Genomic DNA, 18,246 nt, shown 5'->3' with positions numbered 1-18,246 from the left:
CCTGGTCAGAGACGAGACGCCCGAGATATCGATGTTGCGGTATCCTTGAGCGCTGGAACATATGTCCTCTTTTTCGGAAGGATCTATTGTGCCACGAATAGTTTCAGTTATCTGAGCTTACAGGAAAACGGTATAGAGTTGAATATCCTCTTGCACGTAGAGCGGACGAGGCAAGTATCGGTATGAGAGTGCACTTGGGCTTCAGCCACAGTCGCTGAGACACAGACGAATCGGAGCTTGAAATGCGGGACTGTGGCCGTGCAGGGTGCCTTTAGTGGCCGAAAACCGAAACATACCGCCCGCTCGCCCTGGCTCGCCGTGACGCGCGCCGTCGCGATAGCCTGCTTTAGCTTCGTATATCACTCACGGCGAAGCGAGTCTTGGAGAATGCTCAGGTGCTCGCTAGCTTCTCTCTATCCCTCTGTCGAGTTCAGTTGAAGCGCGTTCAGTAAAGCGACCTTCAGCATCTCCAGGGAACCTCGAACTTGTCGTTCTTTGACTCTCGACAATTTCTACGCTCTTTGGTTTGTTGTCTTCGCCTCTGATGTCTGGACAAACACCAACTATGGTCACGAGGCAGCATACCCAGGAGTCATCGTTCAATAAGGAGAAATCTGAGAGTTCGGATCCGGTCATCAATGAAGTACCACTCGACGGCGAAGATTTGGCTGTCGATACCGCGAAAGCTGCAACGCAGGGACAGTATTCGGAGGAGGAGTTCACGAGGCTGCTCAGGAAGGTCGACAGATATCTGCTTCCGTTGATGTGGGTCTGTTATGGGTGAGTCGCATTCGTTTCTTGTTGCGCATTCCTTTGTTGGGGCTGGAGTAGAGAGCTGAGTGGACGTCTCGGTCATAGAGTTCAACAAGCAGACAAGACCGGTCTGAGTACGCAAGCAACGTGAGTCCCAGGTTCGCTACACATCTTCTCAGGAACTCACGGTGTCCATAGGTTCGGCATCAAGACTGATACCCACCTCGTCGGCCAGCAATATTCATGGCTTTCCACCATCTTCGTGCGTACACCCTCTAAAGTTATTCGTAGTCACGAGTACTGACCTGTATCTCTTCCAGTACATCACATATCTGCTCTGCGAATTCGTGAGTACTTCAGGCCTCCCAGTGGTCTCCCGTGTACCCACTTATCGTGCTCGTATGTAGCCCGCGAACTGGATGATGCAGCGTGTGAACATTGGCAAGACCCTTGCCTTCCTCATCTTCATCTGGGGTGTCATTGTTCTGTGTACTGCGTTCGCAAAAGACTGGGCAGATCTGATGGCTCTCCGCGCGCTCCAGGGAGCTGCTGAATGCACCATCTCGTGAGTAGTTCCTCGGGCTCGGCCTCCTGTCTTTCTCAAGCCAATGCCTGACCCCTGTTTCTGGACTTCTCTAGCCCGGCGTTCGTCATCATCATTGCGTCGTGGTATACCCGGCGTGAGGTACGCGCCACATGATCATCGAGTGGAAATCTTAAGAGCTACTCACGGCGGTTTTCCATCATAGCATACGATGCGTTTCCTCATCTGGGCATCCGCAAACGCCGGGTTTGCCATTATCAACGATCTTTGCATGTATGGTATCGGAAGACATGCCCAAAGCCATGGGGGTCTCGCCGCCTGGAAAGGGTACGTTCATTATTCCTCATTATTTTGTCATGTCTAACGCTCTGCGGTACGTTTGCTGCTGCAGGATCTCATTCTTCCTCGGTGGAATTACTATCGTCCTCTCGTTCTTCGTTTTCTTCCTCCTCGGAACCCCTCGCGAAGTCATGTGGCTCTCGGCTGATGAGAAGAGGATGGCTGCGGCTCGTATTGCAGTCGACCAGACTGGTTCGGACAGACAGAAGAAGGCGTGGAAGAAGTACCAGGCTTGGGAGGCTCTCGCAGATCCACAGGTACGTTCCTTTTTCTGGCCATGCGTTGGATACTGCCGGTATAACTTAATTGCTGTATGGATAGACTTGGTTCATTTTCGTCATCGTCATCGTTTCGGCGCTACCTAACGGAGGATTGACGACCTTCGGTAACTTGGTCTACGTCTCCTTCGGGTTCAGCAATCTCGATGTATGTACCGCCATCTTGATATCTCATGTGTCCTTCCCGATCTCGCTTTTCGTGAACGCAGATCTGATCCCTATTTTCTTTGACCGACAGACTCTCCTCGAAGGAACCATTCCACGTAACGCCCTATCCGTTATCTGGTTCCTTTCGATCGGCTGGCTCTCCCTCAAGCGCAAGAACATTCGCTTCTGGATCATGATGGCCTCTACCGTCCCCCTGTTCGTCGGTCTGCTCGGCGTTGGCCTACTTCCTGCCGAGTCAAAGTACCTCTGGTCGAAGTGGGGCCTTTACCTCATGAGTGTAACGGGCAATATCAACGGCCTTCGTAAGTTGTACTCTCCCGCTTTCGGTTTTACCTTTCGTTCTCGGCCGTTTTTGTCGACGTGAGGACTAACTCCTGACTACACTCTTTTTAGTTATCTGGACCTTTGTCGCTTCGAATGTCGCCGGACGTACCAAGAAGTCCGTCGTCAGCACCATCATGTTCATCGGCTACTGCGTTGGGAACGCCATCGGTGCTCAGATGTTCCAGGCGAAGGATGCGCCACGATATGTCCCTGCGCTCATCGCTTGTGCAGTCCTTGCCTTTGTGCAGTTCTGGATGCTTCTTGGTACGCAGCCTCGACCTTTCTCTCATCGTTTACGAGGTGTATCCGCTAACAAAAGACAACGATTGACGTTTGGCTGTAGCTTGGAGGACATACTACGTATTGCAGAACAAGAAGCGGGAACGGGTAGCTGAGAAGGAGGGTATCACCGAGGAACAGAGAGTACAGCTCGGGGCGATCAACGGAGAGCAGGATATGACAGATCTAGAAAATCCTCAGTGAGTATATCCTCCTTGTTTGATTGTTTTGCGAGGAGCAAGGCACTGACAACTATTGTATAGCTTCCGATACGAGATTTAGTTCCTCTTGGCATGTACATACATGGTGCGTTTGACCGTCTTCCTTCGTCCGTTTTCCAGGCATTGGCCTTTTTTCATGCGTGGGTCCTGACCCGTTTTACGTTCTATCTTTAGGTTTCATCTCATCGTACATCTATACCTGTTTAGTCTTCTTGGTGGTCCTCTTGTGTACATCGTACTCGCCTCCGCTCATGTCTGTTGTCTTATTTTCGAGATAATTGTGACTTTACCCCCGAGTGCGTGCCACGCCGTTACGGCCGTATCCCTTCACGGTGTCGTGTCTCCACAAGCACAACCCTTCCTCCTCTGTGCAGACGGTTTGCATGATCGCCCATCGAACAATTATGGGCCATGAATTTCATTGAGTGGCTCACTATCAGTATAACTGCCCAACCGCCTGCTCTGAGCTTTTGCTTTACGTGTCAACGGCGAGCAAATGATGGTGCTTCTCATGTTTCGAGCGCCCGAAGAATCTATCTCCCCGGGCTACGCACGCGATGCATTTCTAAGTATAGTGCGAGACAAAAGGTTACAACGCAGCAAGAATTCCGAGCCGTGCGGTGCAATTGAGAACACGGACGATATCATGTCCTTCTCCTTCGTCATCGCTCGTGAACCTGGCGCGAGTGTGGGTATGGCGGATTTCGTCGACCCTCTGGACAAACGCTGAGATACTAAATCGGAAGGAGCGGCACCGCCAACGCCAGCACCATTTCAGTTGTCCGATCTCAAGGTGTTGACATTATTCTAAGAATCACGCAATGAAAACGAAACACACACGGGGATTCCGACCTGGGGCGGATACAATGGGTAGATGGTGCCGTGACTTCCTGGAAGGACAACGGTCGGACAGCCGTTGGACTGTGCCCGACTACTCGTCGAACCCGCGCTTGAGTCCTGAGGATTACGGTGCAAGCGGCGGTACAACTCCCAACAGCACCAGCAACACTTCCTCCTGACGGCGATCAGGGACATCTCGGTCTGGTAGAAAGGTAACGCAAGAATGCTCAATAATGAGGCGCAGTCTAAAGTTACGGAGACGAACCTGGAATACCCTTAGGAGAATGCCTCACCTCCATCACCAGTGCCAAACATCCGCTTTGTCTCTCTTCTCCGCACCCCTGTCCCCCTAATACATCGTTCTTTGCTCTCCTGCCTCTTCACCACCCTCTTCGCCTTATTTCATCCTACTAGTCAGGTGTACGAGTCTAGTGGCAGCGGAGGGAGAGGGAGTGAGAGGGAAAGGGAAAGAGGTGGGTGAGAGGCCGATATTTTTTGGAAGGGAATGGATGGAGAACGTGTTGTTGTCGAGGATTGGGGCGTCTATTTCTATCTGATGTTGAGTGCCAGCGTCCACCGGAGGTAAGACAGCGGGTGTATATAACTAGATAGTGCTTTCTCAGTCGAGAATGCATACGGTTGATTTGCGAAAGCGAGGTCGAGTGGAGGAACGACATCCGAGTATACAGATGCGTGCTCGTCCGTAACTTTTGACTTCACTGTGGCGTAGAGCAATAAGGGGAGATACGAGGGGAAACCCAGATGTCGAGGAAGGTGGCGAGGCTTAGCTCTGGCACTGAGGAACAAAAGGTGGAAGCACAGGTAAACATGCGGATGTCAGAGGATGAGCGGTTTGTATTCGACATAATCCATAATTGGATGATAATGGAGAGAAGATGATTGAGAGGCGAGCATGAGTAGACTTGCGGGTCGTTATGCTCCAAGGAAGAATGAGCGTCGGGTTATTGGGCCGTTTGATAGGACGAAATGTCTTCGAAGTGGGAGAGTGGATGGTGCATTCCAGGAGTTTTGAGGGCCCAACAGGTCAAGCTCGAGCACTATCATACGTAGAGCGCGTGAGCAAAGGTGTACAGAATCTGAGAAGGAGTGAATAGTGCATACGATGTCGCGTTCAGGCGCGTCGAGAGATGCTGAGCCTAAGCACAACTCCCATGAATTACTACGAAAGAATGATGAGGGTGAAGAGCGTACTGTAGGGATCCATCTATTGTCTAGTCCATCCACTGCATCCGGAAAGTCTCCAACGTCGGACATGACTCGCTGCGTACACATTCGTACCTCACTCGATGGCGTTTATCGCTTCGAAACAAGACAGAGTATGAGTTAGAGTGGTCCGGTCGTCTTCAAGAAAGAATAAAATACCAGGCTTTCACAAGAGAGACAAAATAGGGTGCTGAAAGGGGCGACGAGCGTGTTTCGACGACGCTCCTTGTTAAGCGTCCAAGCGTTGAGTTACACTGTCACTAACAGTGCAGGCCTAGTGATATCCATTACCCCAGATCTCTCCTTCAAGATATTGTGTCGAGTAGTGGTGTCAAGATGCAGAAGGTCCACCGTTGAACTTGAAGAGGTCCTGACAAGGTCGTGAACTTGGAGTCTTGGACTCGGAGGCGGAAGGACGACGGGAACAAATCAGTGTGGCGAGGCCAGGCCACGCGGTCGACGCCACGCGAGCCATCCCGATCTGATAAGACTTTCTAAATCTCCAGCGCGCAGATCGTGCCAAGATCGTGCGTACTTTCCTCTCGTCTCTCATAACCTCATCGCCCTCGGTATCTCGCTCATGGCTATACTGGGTCTCCCTACGGCTTTGAAAGTGCTCTTACTTGACCTTTTGAGGTCTCGTTACTCCCGCCATGCACGCTTCTCACCCACTTAGAGGGAATCCGCTGAGACTCGTCAGGCTCAACCTCGAAGGCATTACCTCGATCTATCCTCCAAGTCTCAGGTTTGTTTGCTATTCTCATGGCATGACGATGTAGGGCTTCCAATCTTTCGTTTTTTATGGCTCTCCCTTCAATGGTGGTCACCGTTCGAGTGTCGGACGGTCACATCAACTTCGTGCTCCAAGTTTGGATCGTTAGGTCATAGGGAATGTAATCTGGACCTCCATTCGCAGTGAAGCTCATCATAATGCTCTCGTGGATTCTCTTGTGCTACTCCCTAGCGGAAGACAGTCGCGACCTATGCTTATTCTCATTATATTAGTGCGTTTGTCACAGATGCATTTAGTTGGGTCAACTCGGCCTTGGTCTATTGCCCCGATGGACGATCATATATAATTCCCTATTTCGTACTTTCAATGTGCCCTATTTTGGTGTGGAGCGAGACGAGACTTATCACCTAAAGTTTCGAGTCTGGCGGTTCGGTTCGGTTGTCATACGTCTCTCTTGCATTTTTGCCTCTTCCTCGACCGGCGTTCCCAACCTCGTACTTTGCCCAACTATCTGTCTCAACTCCCACTTCGACCTCAATCACTCGTGTCTGACCGCTCGATCACCCTCACACGCAGTATCGCGGCATACCTTCTACTCTGGAGAACCCTTTCACTTGCTTGGAACCTGTCTCCGATCTTGGTTTGTGTTATAGCGTTTGACTAGACGTCACACGACATCTGAAGAGGTTTCATATTCTGCACTTTACCCGTTTTCTAGAGAGAAATTGTATATGGTACGGCAACAGAGAGCGTATCGCTGTTTTCACTATTGTGGTGGTGGAAAACGCAAAGTACGCGTCTTCAGCAGATGGTCAAGAGACTTGCTCCACTCTCTCTATCTAGCGTGAGTTTAATATACTTTCTAGGTTATATTTCTCCACCACTCACGAGCTAGGAATGGGATATAACACAGAACCTTGGCCTGTCTATTGAAATAGGGGATGTCTGCGCACTGTTAGAAAATTTCGGCTGGTCATATGCAATGGATGTTGTGCTGAATATGCTCGTCGAGTCTGCCATCTTCCCTCATTTTCGTCTTCGCCTTGCTTCAGCCCACCCCCTCTGGCTTCTCAAATTCTGGACTCATTTGAATTCTTCTTCCTTTCGTTGCCACACCAGCTATGAGTGGCGTAAAGTCTGGACAGCAGAACCGACTCCAGTCATGAGGTAGGCCGGGCCGTAATGGTGTACGAAATCGGAGCCATCAGTAGGACCCGCTACTTATAAGCAGCTTACGCGCCTTCTTCTTCCCTATGTTCACTGAACTCGACCACGATGACCATGATCACTCACTTTGAGACGCACGGTAAGCATTGACACTCAACGATTTCCGATCATATGGCGACGATGTTCAAGTACTCGAGCATAGACGTTTGTTTCCCTACGTCGTTATCGGGAGACGGCACAGATGCGATGTGAGTGCGAACCATTGTATGAGTGACTGACCGTGCGTCAAGATATGAATCGTATGTGCGACTGCAGGAACACAGACTGCGACTACTCCGCCGCATATGTGACTCTCTACACTTCATCATCAACACTTGTCGGGCACGGCTTGACATTCACCATCGGCCGTGGCACCGATATTGTAAGCTGCTCGAATCATTTACATACATACCTGTACTGAAGCCCTGATGTATGGACTATGGACAGGTGTGTTCAGCCATCAAAGAGGTCGCAAGCCGTCTCGTAAATAAGGAGATCGAGCCTCTTTTCGCTAACATGGGGCAAGCTTGGGAATATCTAACCGCAGACTCTCAGCTGCGATGGTCAGCTATGCTTCTTGTGGAGCGCTATACGCTAACTCTGATATCGATTGGGGTCATAGGATCGGTCCAGAGAAGGGCGTGATTCATATAGCTACCGGTGCGGTCGACAATGCCTTGTGGGATCTCTATGCTCGCGCGAAGAAGAAGCCACTGTGGAAGCTTGTCGTGGATTTCACCCCGGTACATTTCGTTGTGGCTTGTTCAAACCTATCGTGACCCATGGTTATACCATCCCTAGGAGGAGCTGGTGAATGCTACAACGTTCCGCTATATCACGGATGCTCTTACGCCGGATGAAGCTTTGGAAATGTTGAAGGCGAAGGAGGCAACAAAAAAGGTACGTGAAGAGAAGGTACGCGAAGTTGGGTCAGTCGTTCACTCGTACTTCTTTTCTTGTCTATATATGTATTCATACATTTATTTTCGTATGCTAGATATCCTGCCTACGTCACATCAGCCGGCTGGATGGGTTTGTCTCCCGCTTTCCGCTCATTCTTCTCTATTCTTAGCGACTGACACTTCTCTACAATAACTCTCTAGGATACTCCGACGATAAAGTATCAAAACTAATGAAAGCCGCTGTCGCTCGTGGCTTCAATCACTTCAAAATGAAAGTGGGCACGAATCGACTCTCCGACCTTCGTCGCGGCAAGCTCATACGTTCCATCATCGACGACCCTCAGTATTTCCCTGAGAGCCGTTTGGTCACGGATCCTGGGGACTCATCGCTCGAGGGCAAGAATGCCGGTGGGACTGGGTCAGTGATTATGATGGATGCAAATCAGGTTTGGGATGTTGGGGACGCGATTGAGTGGACGAAGGGGTTGGCTGAGATTAAGCCATGGTGTGTTCCTCTTCCGCCTCTTCTCTGTGCATCGATGGAGGTGCTTACAGCCGCATTTGGAGGTTCATCGAGGAGCCGACAGCCCCAGATGATATTCTCGGACACGCCGCAATCCGTAAGGCTCTCAAACCCCACGGAATAGGTGTAGCCACGGGCGAGCATGCGCATAACAGAATGGTGTTCAAGCAGCTATTTCAAGCAGATGCTATTGATGTTTGCCAAATTGACGCGTGTCGTCTTGCGGGCGTCAGTGAGGTGTTGAGTGTAATGCTTATGGCTGCCAAGTATGTCGCATTATATTGTCTGTCAAACCAAGACTGACGATCTCTCTTCGGTACCAGGTTCGGCATCCCCGTCTGCCCACATGCAGGTGGCGTTGGTCTCTGCGAATACGCCGTTCACCTATGGTAAGCGTAGCCATCTCTTTTATCTCAGTCTCATGTTTACTCAGATGCTTCACCAATCGACTAACCAATAAACCAGTCTAATCGATTACGTCGCCATTTCCGGCTCAATGGAGCGCAACGTGCTCGAATTCGCGGATCATCTCCACGAACATTTCGTCTATCCGTGCTCTATTAGCGAACATGGCCGATACAATGTGCCAACTGATCCTGAGGGGGGATATAGGTGCGACTTTTTCTCTTGTTTTGGCTCTTTCAAGATCACCGATCGTATGGCTGCTTAGTGTTGAGATGCATACATCGAGTTTCGAGGAGTTTGGCTACCCAGACGGCTCGTATTGGGTCGAAACGGCCAAGGTGAAGGCGGATCAGTAAGCTGACGACACTGAACATCTCGTTTATTGATTTCTACGGGTACACGCAATGTGTCTGTGCGCTCGGAACGGGAAGCGGCATTAATAGATGTCTAAGGATGGCTTTGGCTACTACTTAGAGGTGTATGCTGTTAGCTTGGTATCCATATCTACAGCCATGGACGACGAATTTCAGGGTCTTGATCAAAGTGTCGTACCAGGCGGAGATATTTGGTGCGCCGTAACGCGACATGAATTTTACCTAGTTCAGATCAGTACTTGCTATGACGAGCTTGTACGCCCAGTCAAATTAAGGTCTCAATGACTGGAAGCAGACGGAAACTGGTTGAGCACGAACGAATATCGTACAAGGATATGTTGGTTGGGTGACTCACCGATGTGTACGGTGTCACGGTCGCTGTTGATGACGAAAAAGCCGCTCTGGCTCAGGTCTTAGTGGCATTGGTATATACAATGAAAAGCCGAACCGATAAGCATGCAATACGTGACGACTCAGATTTAGTTAACGAAGACAATGTGTCCAATGGTGAAATGAGTACTCCGTAGGAGAGCTAGCATGACGAAAGGGGCAGCGAATAGTGATTCGACAAATATCCCATGACCGATGCCAGTCCCAGCTCCCGCATTTAATTGTCCCTTCCCACAGGAATAGATTCCACACCATCCCCGTCAACGTGAACACCAGGCTCAGAGGTAATTCGCCCACCGAAACTCCTCCATCGCGTATATGCGCCGTTCAGAATCAGCCTCTGCAATAAGTAATTCGACCTCGCTCATACTAGATTGGTGCGGATCGCTCGATGCGGGCGCGTACGTCTACTTCTGTGAAGCTTCAGAGTTGACTCTGCTGGAATGCGAACGCATAGCAGAGTATAGGTTCGACGCTAGTCTTAATCAATCCTGAAGCGATGCAGGCTGTGAATTTAGGCTCTGCAGGATTCGGTCAAGGACCCAGTCTCCCATGCGGCTGTGGCTGAGGATTCGGTGAAGCACTACACCGATTCCACCTCGAGTCCATAACAACCGCACCAGCAGAACGAAACACCCTTGCGAAGTAGGATACCGTGGGCTTATGACCTGAGACGGACGGAGGGCTAGGGACTCGGGAGATTGCTGCGACGGTGCAGAAATTGGGTATGAAGCGAACGGGTTCGTGGCGCCTACCGAAGGGATGGGGAAGGACGGTGAGGCGGCAAGAGCAATGTCGTTGGCAACAAAAAGTGTTTTCCTTAGAATTTGTGAAATGTAGGAAGGAAGGTCGATCTTCTTACAAGACACTCCAGAATCGACAGAAACAAACCATGTGAAGCGGGGTGTTCAGAGTGGCGGTTGATTCTCAGGACGTTTCAGAGAAGATTTTGGGACTCAGAATTGGACAGGTAAACGGTCTCAGAAGCCAATCGGAATCGACACTCTGAGCTCATTGACGAGGAAACAATGGTGCGGGCCTGTCAGAGTGTGCAAATCTATTCATCGGACGAAATAATCACCGTGTATCACACGGCTTGTCCTGTCCCAAACAGGGTGAGTTCCTCCGGCAGCTCCACGTCGGGGACAAAGGGGAATGGGCGATGAGCTGGCAGAAGAGTGACACAGTCAGATCTCGATCCTCCAAGCTACGGCGATACAGCAAATGAGGGGAAAAGGCGACTCACGCTGTGTCCATCCAAATAGTAACGCTCCAAGCTCCTGCCTCTCCTTCAAGGTGGTATTCTTGTCCACAAGCTTCGCAACAATCATGTCACTTTCTCCCCGACTAAGTAGATCTCCATCACCCTCCGATTCATCGTCAGTTATATCCTCGTCGTGTTGGAGTTGACCATCCTCCTCCATCTTATCATTGCTAGCTCTACTACCGGCGGGCATCCCGTTGTCCTCCGCCTGTCGAGTGTCAGGTGCTCGTTGAGATGTAGCTGCCATGAGGGGGAGAGAAGCGATGGCCGGAGCAGCTGCAGGAAATGGCGAAAATGAGAAATTTTGCGGTAGGTGATAAATCAGGTCGTAAGCCTTGAGGGTCAACTCCGCGAGCTCAACCTGGCGGGCCGTCAGTAGAGTAAAACCGTACTTGTCGCGGTGGTGTGCGAGCTTTAACCCCGCGTTGAGGATGAGAAGGAATGGATTCACGTTGTCGCCGTCTACGCGAGACGTGTGGAAAAAGGGAGGATACGGCGCGGACTCAGGTGCAGGGTCGAGCGAAGACTCAGGCGCAAAATTGAGTTCACGGAGTTCGCGATTGTTGAGCTTCCAGTAGCTATACGTTGGCGGTGTGCGGGTTTTCAGGGTAACGAACGGCTGTTCGCGTGGAAGGAAAAGGAGCGGGTGGAGAAGTATGAGGTCGAACTTCACGGCGATTAGGGCGGGGTTCGCCCACTGAGGAAATAACTGTCGTCACCGCGCATGATTCGCCGGCAATAGGGCATAAGCTAGGACCCGGGTTTATAGAGGGGGAGGTCGAATACCAAAATCGATGATTTTCGGGGTTTACTGGGGGATTCCTTATAAGGAAATCCACTGGGGGATGGCGCCTCCGACCTCGACTTTTTTCGGTCGGAAACTGGGGGATTGAGGAACCGGAGGCCGGCCGAAGGCCAAAAATGGAATATTAATCCAGATTTGGTAGTCCCACTGGGGGATCGGGATCCGACCTTCGCTTCCGGGGCCGAATCCCGCTGGGGGACCATCCTACTAACGTATCCAACCTTCTACCCTCTGGACGGTTCAGAACTGGGGGATTAGTATTCAACCTCCCCCTCTATAGACCCGGGTCCTCATAAGCTACGTACAGTAATGGTCCGGGGTGTCTTCTTCTGTCCCAACTCATTTACGGCGTAATCCCAGACTTGGTTGGCTTCTTCTAAGATCTTGACCACTTCTTTCAGGGAGTCCTTACTTAACGTGATAACGTAGGTGGCATACAAGTCCAGATGCGTGTGCAGCGACGGACTCACTGTATCACTTGTCAGACACACACTCAATGAAGAGTAGAAGTGGGAAACGTCATACGAAGAAAGGAGTTCTCTAAGCTTTCCAGCGTAAACGATCCAGGATTGCGGATAATAGTGAGTACATCTGTGAGGATATGAAGCTAGAGGGCGAGGTGAAAATGAGTTTTGACGGGGATGTCATGGAGCTCACCACATTGGGAAGTCGTGATGGATCGCTTTGATCACGAGCAGCGTTCACGATGTGGGCAGCCTGGAGAGTCAGATCGCTCATGCCAGTGACAAAACAACCTGGATCGTTCCTGAATTTTTCTTTCTCCTGGTTCACAGCGCTGACTTCTTTGATACGCCTTCTCTTGGTCGAGGTCGAACCGTGCCCAGTAGGTGTCGGCGAGCTGAGAGGCTGAGGCATATGTTCGTTAGGGATATCAGGAGTGTAAGGAAACTTAGAAGCTGCGGTGGGCATATATATCTTGTAGCCATCGATGACCTTCGACATGATGGGCAAAAGCACAAGTGGAAGACGACCGAGAGAGGAGGAAAGGCCACAACGCCAGTGATGGTTTCCCGGCAACTTCCGAGTGGCCGATGCTCCCGCTCGCTTTCTCGTCATCGATGCGCTCATACCATTCTCCTATTACTCTCCATAACCCTCTCCTAACGTCTCTCTCTTGATTCTACCACCATCATTCTCAGCGTGCTCAGCGGTACGGACAAAGCAACATCTGTCGTCGCCGCCTTCGAGGCCGGCAAGCAACCGTCACAAACCCAAATCAACGCCTGGATCGACCTTCTCCGGTTACAGCTCATTCAGGTCGAAAAGACTGACAGCGGAAGCGAGTTGAGCGAGAATGGGAGGAAGCTAGCGCGAGATGCGAGGAACGTTCCCGATGCCTACAAAGCGTATGTACGAGCAAGAATAGTACGTCATCATTTCATTCATCGTTCCTTCGTCCTTTCCGGTTTCAGGCTTGTTCGAGCGGAGTAGATGGACATATATGTTCGCTTGTATTGAAGGTTGCATTGCGCGAACCATCATCTATCAGTGCATTGATCACTTGCTTGACTTGATAAAACTCGCAGATGGTACGCCTGCGAGCTCGAGCGTCCACGACGTATAGCTGCCGTTCGGGATGCGCATACTGTACCATTTCGACCTTATGTTCACGGGGTGTGACCTGTGATGCTGTGAACTGGGCAAAATCGTAGTTCACGTCGGTTATTCGGTGGCTGTCCGACTCCCCCTGCTGTGACTTCGAGTTCATAGGCGGTCCAAAATGACCTTATACGTCGCGCCGGAGGCGCGAATCGAAAAATATTGATTTTTAAAGGGTGTTTTCTCAGTTCACAGACCTCTGTGACCTGTGACCTCTTGGCGCTGTGGGGGTGTCCGTGACGCGTGACTGAACATAAGGTCGAAATAGTACAGTATACCTACTTGGAATCAGAAGCCGCTGTGGCAGTGATATTACCGATATAACGCGGCTACATCGCCATCATTGCCTTCGTTCTGAAGTGTCGTTCTCGTTTATGCGGAAGATCGGATTCAAAACTCCTATCATCCCAGTTTCGCATCTTCATGCTCTTCGCTAATACTATCCCATTCTCAGCGAATCTTGTCCCGGAATTTATCTGGCACCTCCGCCAAGCCGACATGGCCTCTCCTTCCTTCGATATAGACCTCCCCATCAACACCAAGAAAAAAGCCAACTCAGATTATGGATCCCTCGTCTCCTCCAACTCCAACTCCAACTCCCCCTCTATCCTCTGGTCAACCACAACATCAGAAGGCTCCGGTGTCTTCTCCGATTTTGCTTCGTTCATGCTTCTTGCGATCGCGGACGCTGTGGAATCTTTGGGTGATACGGCAAAGAGTGCGGCGGAGAGTTTGAGGGAGGTTGAGGGAGAGGTGAGGGATGAGGAGAGGGATGTGCATCGGCAAAATCGCACAACTCTAGCGGAGTCTTCCGGATTCCTTCCGACTCACCGGAGCTGTCGATTGCCACTAAGTTCGATTTCAGAGTGAGCGTGTACGGCGGCGTCGTATGCTCCTCGAGGGCGGCCCACTATCAAATAATGTCAGAGATAAAGGATGGGAAAACGACGGGAGAAAGCACGCACAGTAGTCCAGGGAACCTCTCCAATGTTAAAAAACTTATCATATCCCCTTGCCACAATCCTATACTCCCTCTCCCTCTCTCCCTCTGCCTCCTCCTTCCCCTCCTCCTTCTCCTTCGTATCACCCCGCCCATCCGTGACATCAACCGTAAACAGTCCCCTCGCCAATGTCGGGAACGGACTCGAGATATCATAATACTTGAACTCATTCATCTTCCAGCTCTCAACAACGATGCTCGGGTCCTCCGGCGCCTCATATTTCGACGAGCGGACAAGTTTCGGGGACTTTTCGTGTAAGCGGTGAAGGGAGTTGATAAGATCTGAGTCGGAGGGGTTGTATTTTTGGGGTAATGCGGTGGCCATGGTTCTAATGCTGATGCTGTTTTTCGTTCTGGGTATACGATGAGTGGTGGTTATAGTCGAGATGAAGTGTCGTAGGCTGTGTAAAGATATACTGCTATGGACAGTACGATGGTGGGCGAAGACGAGTGGGGAGAAGCGACGCGAGCATAGGCCTGACGTTTTGAGGGCTGGCGAGCACGGTGTGAGTCGGATCGTGACTCTGAGAATGACTCGGTGAACGACCGCGTCGAGCTCGAGTCATAAAGTCTACTACGTACAATTGGGTGCGAAGAAAGTAGGTGCACCGTCCGTCACAGCTTTCCCAGACGACGCGAGAAGAGGCTGGTGCCCAAAGTGAGTTGGGTGCTGTTGCGTCGCGTAGAGAGCTGTCAGTCTGGGACGAGCACAATGCACCATCGAGCGCTTTGGCCCGTTACCGGCGCTGTACGACCCCGACCCACGACGTGAAGGCATCTACGGGATGCCCTAGATGTAGGCAGTCGCCCCGTACCAAAATAACTGCGCATCAAAAGGGAAAAAATCGAGTGGGAGCCGTTTAGGCTGGGGGGACGCCATTTCCGCCAAAACGTCGAATTCTCGACGAGAAAAGGCCGCGCGGACCCCAAACCTGTTGCAGACACAATCTATGGAGTACAAAGAGGGCCTCAACGCAAAAAAAGAAGAGATCAAAAGGAAAGAAAAAAAAAGCGCACCATGGTCGGAGGCGCACAATGCCCCTCTAGGTACCCCACAAACATCGTTCGTGACGGAGCGCGACCGGTTATCGTCGACGCATTGATCGGCAATGTTATTGGACGTTCATATAAGTATTTGGAGCCTAAAACGAAGGTAATCGCACGAAAAATGAGTGAGTTACGCTAACGTTTCGGTGAAAACGGCTATAAGGGGTGACTTACCCCCAGAAAACACAATTCCGAGCGCGCTATGGCTTCAAAAGGCGACGCCATGACAGCTACAGTGTTTTATCAATTGGGCGAGTCACATTCAGCAAAAAAAAACCGGCCAGCGAACCTTGAATTCCCAATCGCGCGACACTTACAGGTAGGGGGTGGCCCACCGGCGAAATAGTCGATATCTTCACCTTGAGAGGGCGCACCGGCCCCAAACAAGATGTAGACACGGTATACGGAGTGTATTGAGTGACGTAAAACACACAAAAGAGCAAGAGAAAAGGAAGATAGAGAGGCGCACCATGGTCGCTAGGCCAGGGAACTGTCCCACGCTGTCAAATCGGCGCCTATTTGACTCAGTCCTTGGCGGGAGAAACTGTTCCTCACCTTTCTGGTTTTGTGTTAAAAAAAATGTGTCAATGAGAGGGTATACCTGTCCCGCGATTATGATCCCATCACGAAGCAATTCGAACGAGAATTGAGCCAATGGGAACATATTTTGTGATAGGGGACTTGAAGCCATAACTCACCGGGATGCTCGCCTCCGTTCTCACTCATTACTGGGTCGATTCGCATCTAACTTTTTGGGCCGCGGCTGTACCTAACCGCTCCTGTCATTTTGAGCCTCTGTGAAGCCCGATCAAGCAGCAAATGAGCAAACACAAACGAAAATTCTAAGAGGAGCGTTATAAGGCAATGACTCACCTCAGAGATTCACATCGATAACTTGCGTCTGCCAAGGTGGTGCAAACGACCGCGGACGGGGACCGATTGACCATATGTAGACCGCCATTTCGAGCCACATAGCTTGAGAAACGAACCGCAAATGAGCGAGAACGAACCGGGTTCCGAGGAGGATGGTACTGAGAATGAAACTCACCCCACCGTTCGTGCTCGTTATAGACGATGCGGGGGTAGTTTCTCTCCAAATCTTAATTGGAGACGAGAGCACATACCTATGCCGTCCTTTCGAGCCCGCAACCGTAAACATCGTAGCATATTTGAGCAAACGCGAATTCATTTTCGGAAGAGGGCGGTATGGGTGAAAACTCACCAACATCGTTCACCTCGTTCTCATCGTTGAGTGGGTCATTTCCGTCCAAACCTTGATCAGGGCTAGTGCGCCTACCTCGATCCTTCATTTCTAGCACCCTATATTGAAGATAGAACGTCAAATGAGCTAATGCGAGCACATTCTCGAGAAGGGGTGATACCATCGAAAAGTCACCGATCTATCTCGGCTCGTTCTCGAGGGTGAGCGGGTGTTTTCCTGCCAAACCTTTTTCAGATCTCAAAGCGGTACCCTCCGCCGTCATTTTGAGCGCGCTACATTGAAAATCGGCAGAGAATTGAGCAAATGCGGACAGACATTTGAGAGGCATATATGGGGGACGAAAACGTACCAATGTTACCATCCTTATTCTCGACAATAGGTGGGCCTCTTTCTATCAAACTTTCGTTGACGTCGATGCACCTGACCCGTCCCGTCATTTGGAGCCCATAACGTAAGAAATCGAACCGATACTGAGCAAACGCGAACATATTTTTGTGAATGGACTATGGGAAGCGAAAGCTCACCGACGGGTTTGTCCTCGTTAGGAAGGTTCTGTGGACCGTTGCTGTTCAGATCTATCTTGACAGGTACTGACTGCGCACTTTCTGTCGTCATTTTGAGCCCAAAATGTCCAAGATCGGGCGTAAAATGAGCGATCGCCAACGTTTTCACTAAGGGAGGATCCCTGCAGGCTCCGAATCTCTACCTATCCTTTCTGCTGCTGAAAATCAACCGGTTTAGCTGAATTTGAACAGTCGCCACAGCTTATGGAGCCCAAACGGCTCCTCACATGGGTTGGAACACATGCCGTGAGAGAACGAGCCGGATTGAACAATACCCTAGAAATCTTTGGCAGACTCAGTGTTTCCTTAGTTACCAGCGAGCGTAGCACAGTCCGAGCACTGAGACCTGGATGAAACCATTGACAGAGAGACAAATATTCAAACACAGAGAGACAAAGACAGCCAGACCAAAATAAGCATAGACTACCACGCAAAAAGACATATGTATCCCAAGTCCTTCACTCACCGTTGCGACATCCGTGCGGAAGGTGGCGGTTGAGAAGAGAGGAAGGCGGCAAATTCCGGTGACTGCCAAGTCAAACCTAAAGCCACGGTGGCCCATAGTGGAATGACAGAAGTGTGCTAACTCTGTGAAATGAGCGTCTCCAGGAGCAAAACGATTGAGAGATAGGTCCGTTGCTGAATCATATAGCGCAAAAGGGACAGTTTGGCAGCGAAAAAACACAGTTATATAAGTAAATGACCGTGGGAAATAAACGATAAAATCGATTTTTTTTGGGTATTTACGTGTCAATTTTGACGGAGGCGTAAAATAAATGAGGGGGCGAGGGTTGAGTGTCGGTTTGAGCGTGTCGGGATGAAAAATATGGCAGAGATGTTTGAGAGCGTCGTGGATAAGGTCGAGTGGGTGTGACGAGGACGTGTTTGACGTGTTGGTGGAATAGAGCGTGTTTGTGATGTTTTCGAGGTGTGTGAAGGTGGTGAAGATGACATGTGAGCGTGAGAGATGGAAAAATGGACAGAGACGTGGGTGAGATGTGATAAGTCGGGCAGAGTCGACGTGAGCGAAAATAAGAGCGTGTCGGATAGGAGCGTGTTTCGGGATGCAGGAGACGTGTTTTCGGTTAGGAGAGACGTGGAGAAGGAAAGGATTGACGTGGGAGTGACGTTTTTTTGGGTATTTACGTGTCAATTTTGACGGAGGCGTAAAATAAATGAGGGGGCGAGGGTTGAGTGTCGGTTTGAGCGTGTCGGGATGAAA

General features: G+C 50.6%; 4 protein-coding genes across 4 annotated transcripts; 3 read left to right on the top strand and 1 right to left on the bottom strand.

The window, feature by feature from the left end:
- Positions 1-565: 565 nt before the first annotated feature.
- On the top strand, positions 566-2,889 carry STEHIDRAFT_132251 (MFS general substrate transporter; the record flags this gene model as incomplete). Its single annotated transcript, XM_007305782.1, has 12 exons — positions 566-780; positions 859-900; positions 952-1,015; positions 1,074-1,100; positions 1,161-1,318; positions 1,393-1,438; positions 1,503-1,624; positions 1,689-1,893; positions 1,958-2,062; positions 2,153-2,384; positions 2,476-2,670; positions 2,750-2,889. 12 exons carry the CDS (start codon positions 566-568, stop codon positions 2,887-2,889), a joined length of 1,551 nt encoding a protein of 516 aa, XP_007305844.1.
- A 4,089-nt stretch (positions 2,890-6,978) lies between these two features.
- STEHIDRAFT_132250 (mandelate racemase/muconate lactonizing enzyme) lies at positions 6,979-9,095 on the top strand (the record flags this gene model as incomplete). Its single annotated transcript, XM_007305781.1, has 12 exons — positions 6,979-7,009; positions 7,073-7,118; positions 7,186-7,291; positions 7,357-7,472; positions 7,532-7,652; positions 7,711-7,838; positions 7,907-7,941; positions 8,013-8,316; positions 8,379-8,600; positions 8,658-8,723; positions 8,800-8,946; positions 9,005-9,095. The coding sequence occupies 12 exons, from the start codon at positions 6,979-6,981 to the stop codon at positions 9,093-9,095; spliced, it is 1,413 nt and encodes a 470-aa protein (XP_007305843.1).
- A 1,459-nt stretch (positions 9,096-10,554) lies between these two features.
- On the bottom strand, positions 10,555-12,535 carry STEHIDRAFT_169584 (uncharacterized protein; the record flags this gene model as incomplete). The annotated part of the gene is made up of 6 exons (XM_007305780.1): positions 10,555-10,670; positions 10,750-11,476; positions 11,554-11,796; positions 11,878-12,041; positions 12,098-12,179; positions 12,230-12,535. The coding sequence occupies 6 exons, from the start codon at positions 12,533-12,535 to the stop codon at positions 10,591-10,593; spliced, it is 1,602 nt and encodes a 533-aa protein (XP_007305842.1). The 3' UTR covers positions 10,555-10,590.
- A 174-nt stretch (positions 12,536-12,709) lies between these two features.
- Positions 12,710-14,510, top strand: STEHIDRAFT_122663 (uncharacterized protein). Its single transcript, XM_007305779.1, has 2 exons — positions 12,710-12,958; positions 13,647-14,510. The coding sequence occupies exon 2, from the start codon at positions 13,691-13,693 to the stop codon at positions 14,060-14,062; it is 372 nt and encodes a 123-aa protein (XP_007305841.1). The 5' UTR covers positions 12,710-12,958; positions 13,647-13,690; the 3' UTR covers positions 14,063-14,510.
- Positions 14,511-18,246: the final 3,736 nt, after the last annotated feature.

This window comes from Stereum hirsutum (assembly GCF_000264905.1).
Source record: "Stereum hirsutum FP-91666 SS1 unplaced genomic scaffold STEHIscaffold_10, whole genome shotgun sequence".
Taxonomy (NCBI): domain Eukaryota; kingdom Fungi; phylum Basidiomycota; class Agaricomycetes; order Russulales; family Stereaceae; genus Stereum; species Stereum hirsutum.
The sequence above is the reverse complement of the archived record's forward strand: the minus strand, read 5'-3'. Positions and strand labels throughout refer to the sequence as shown.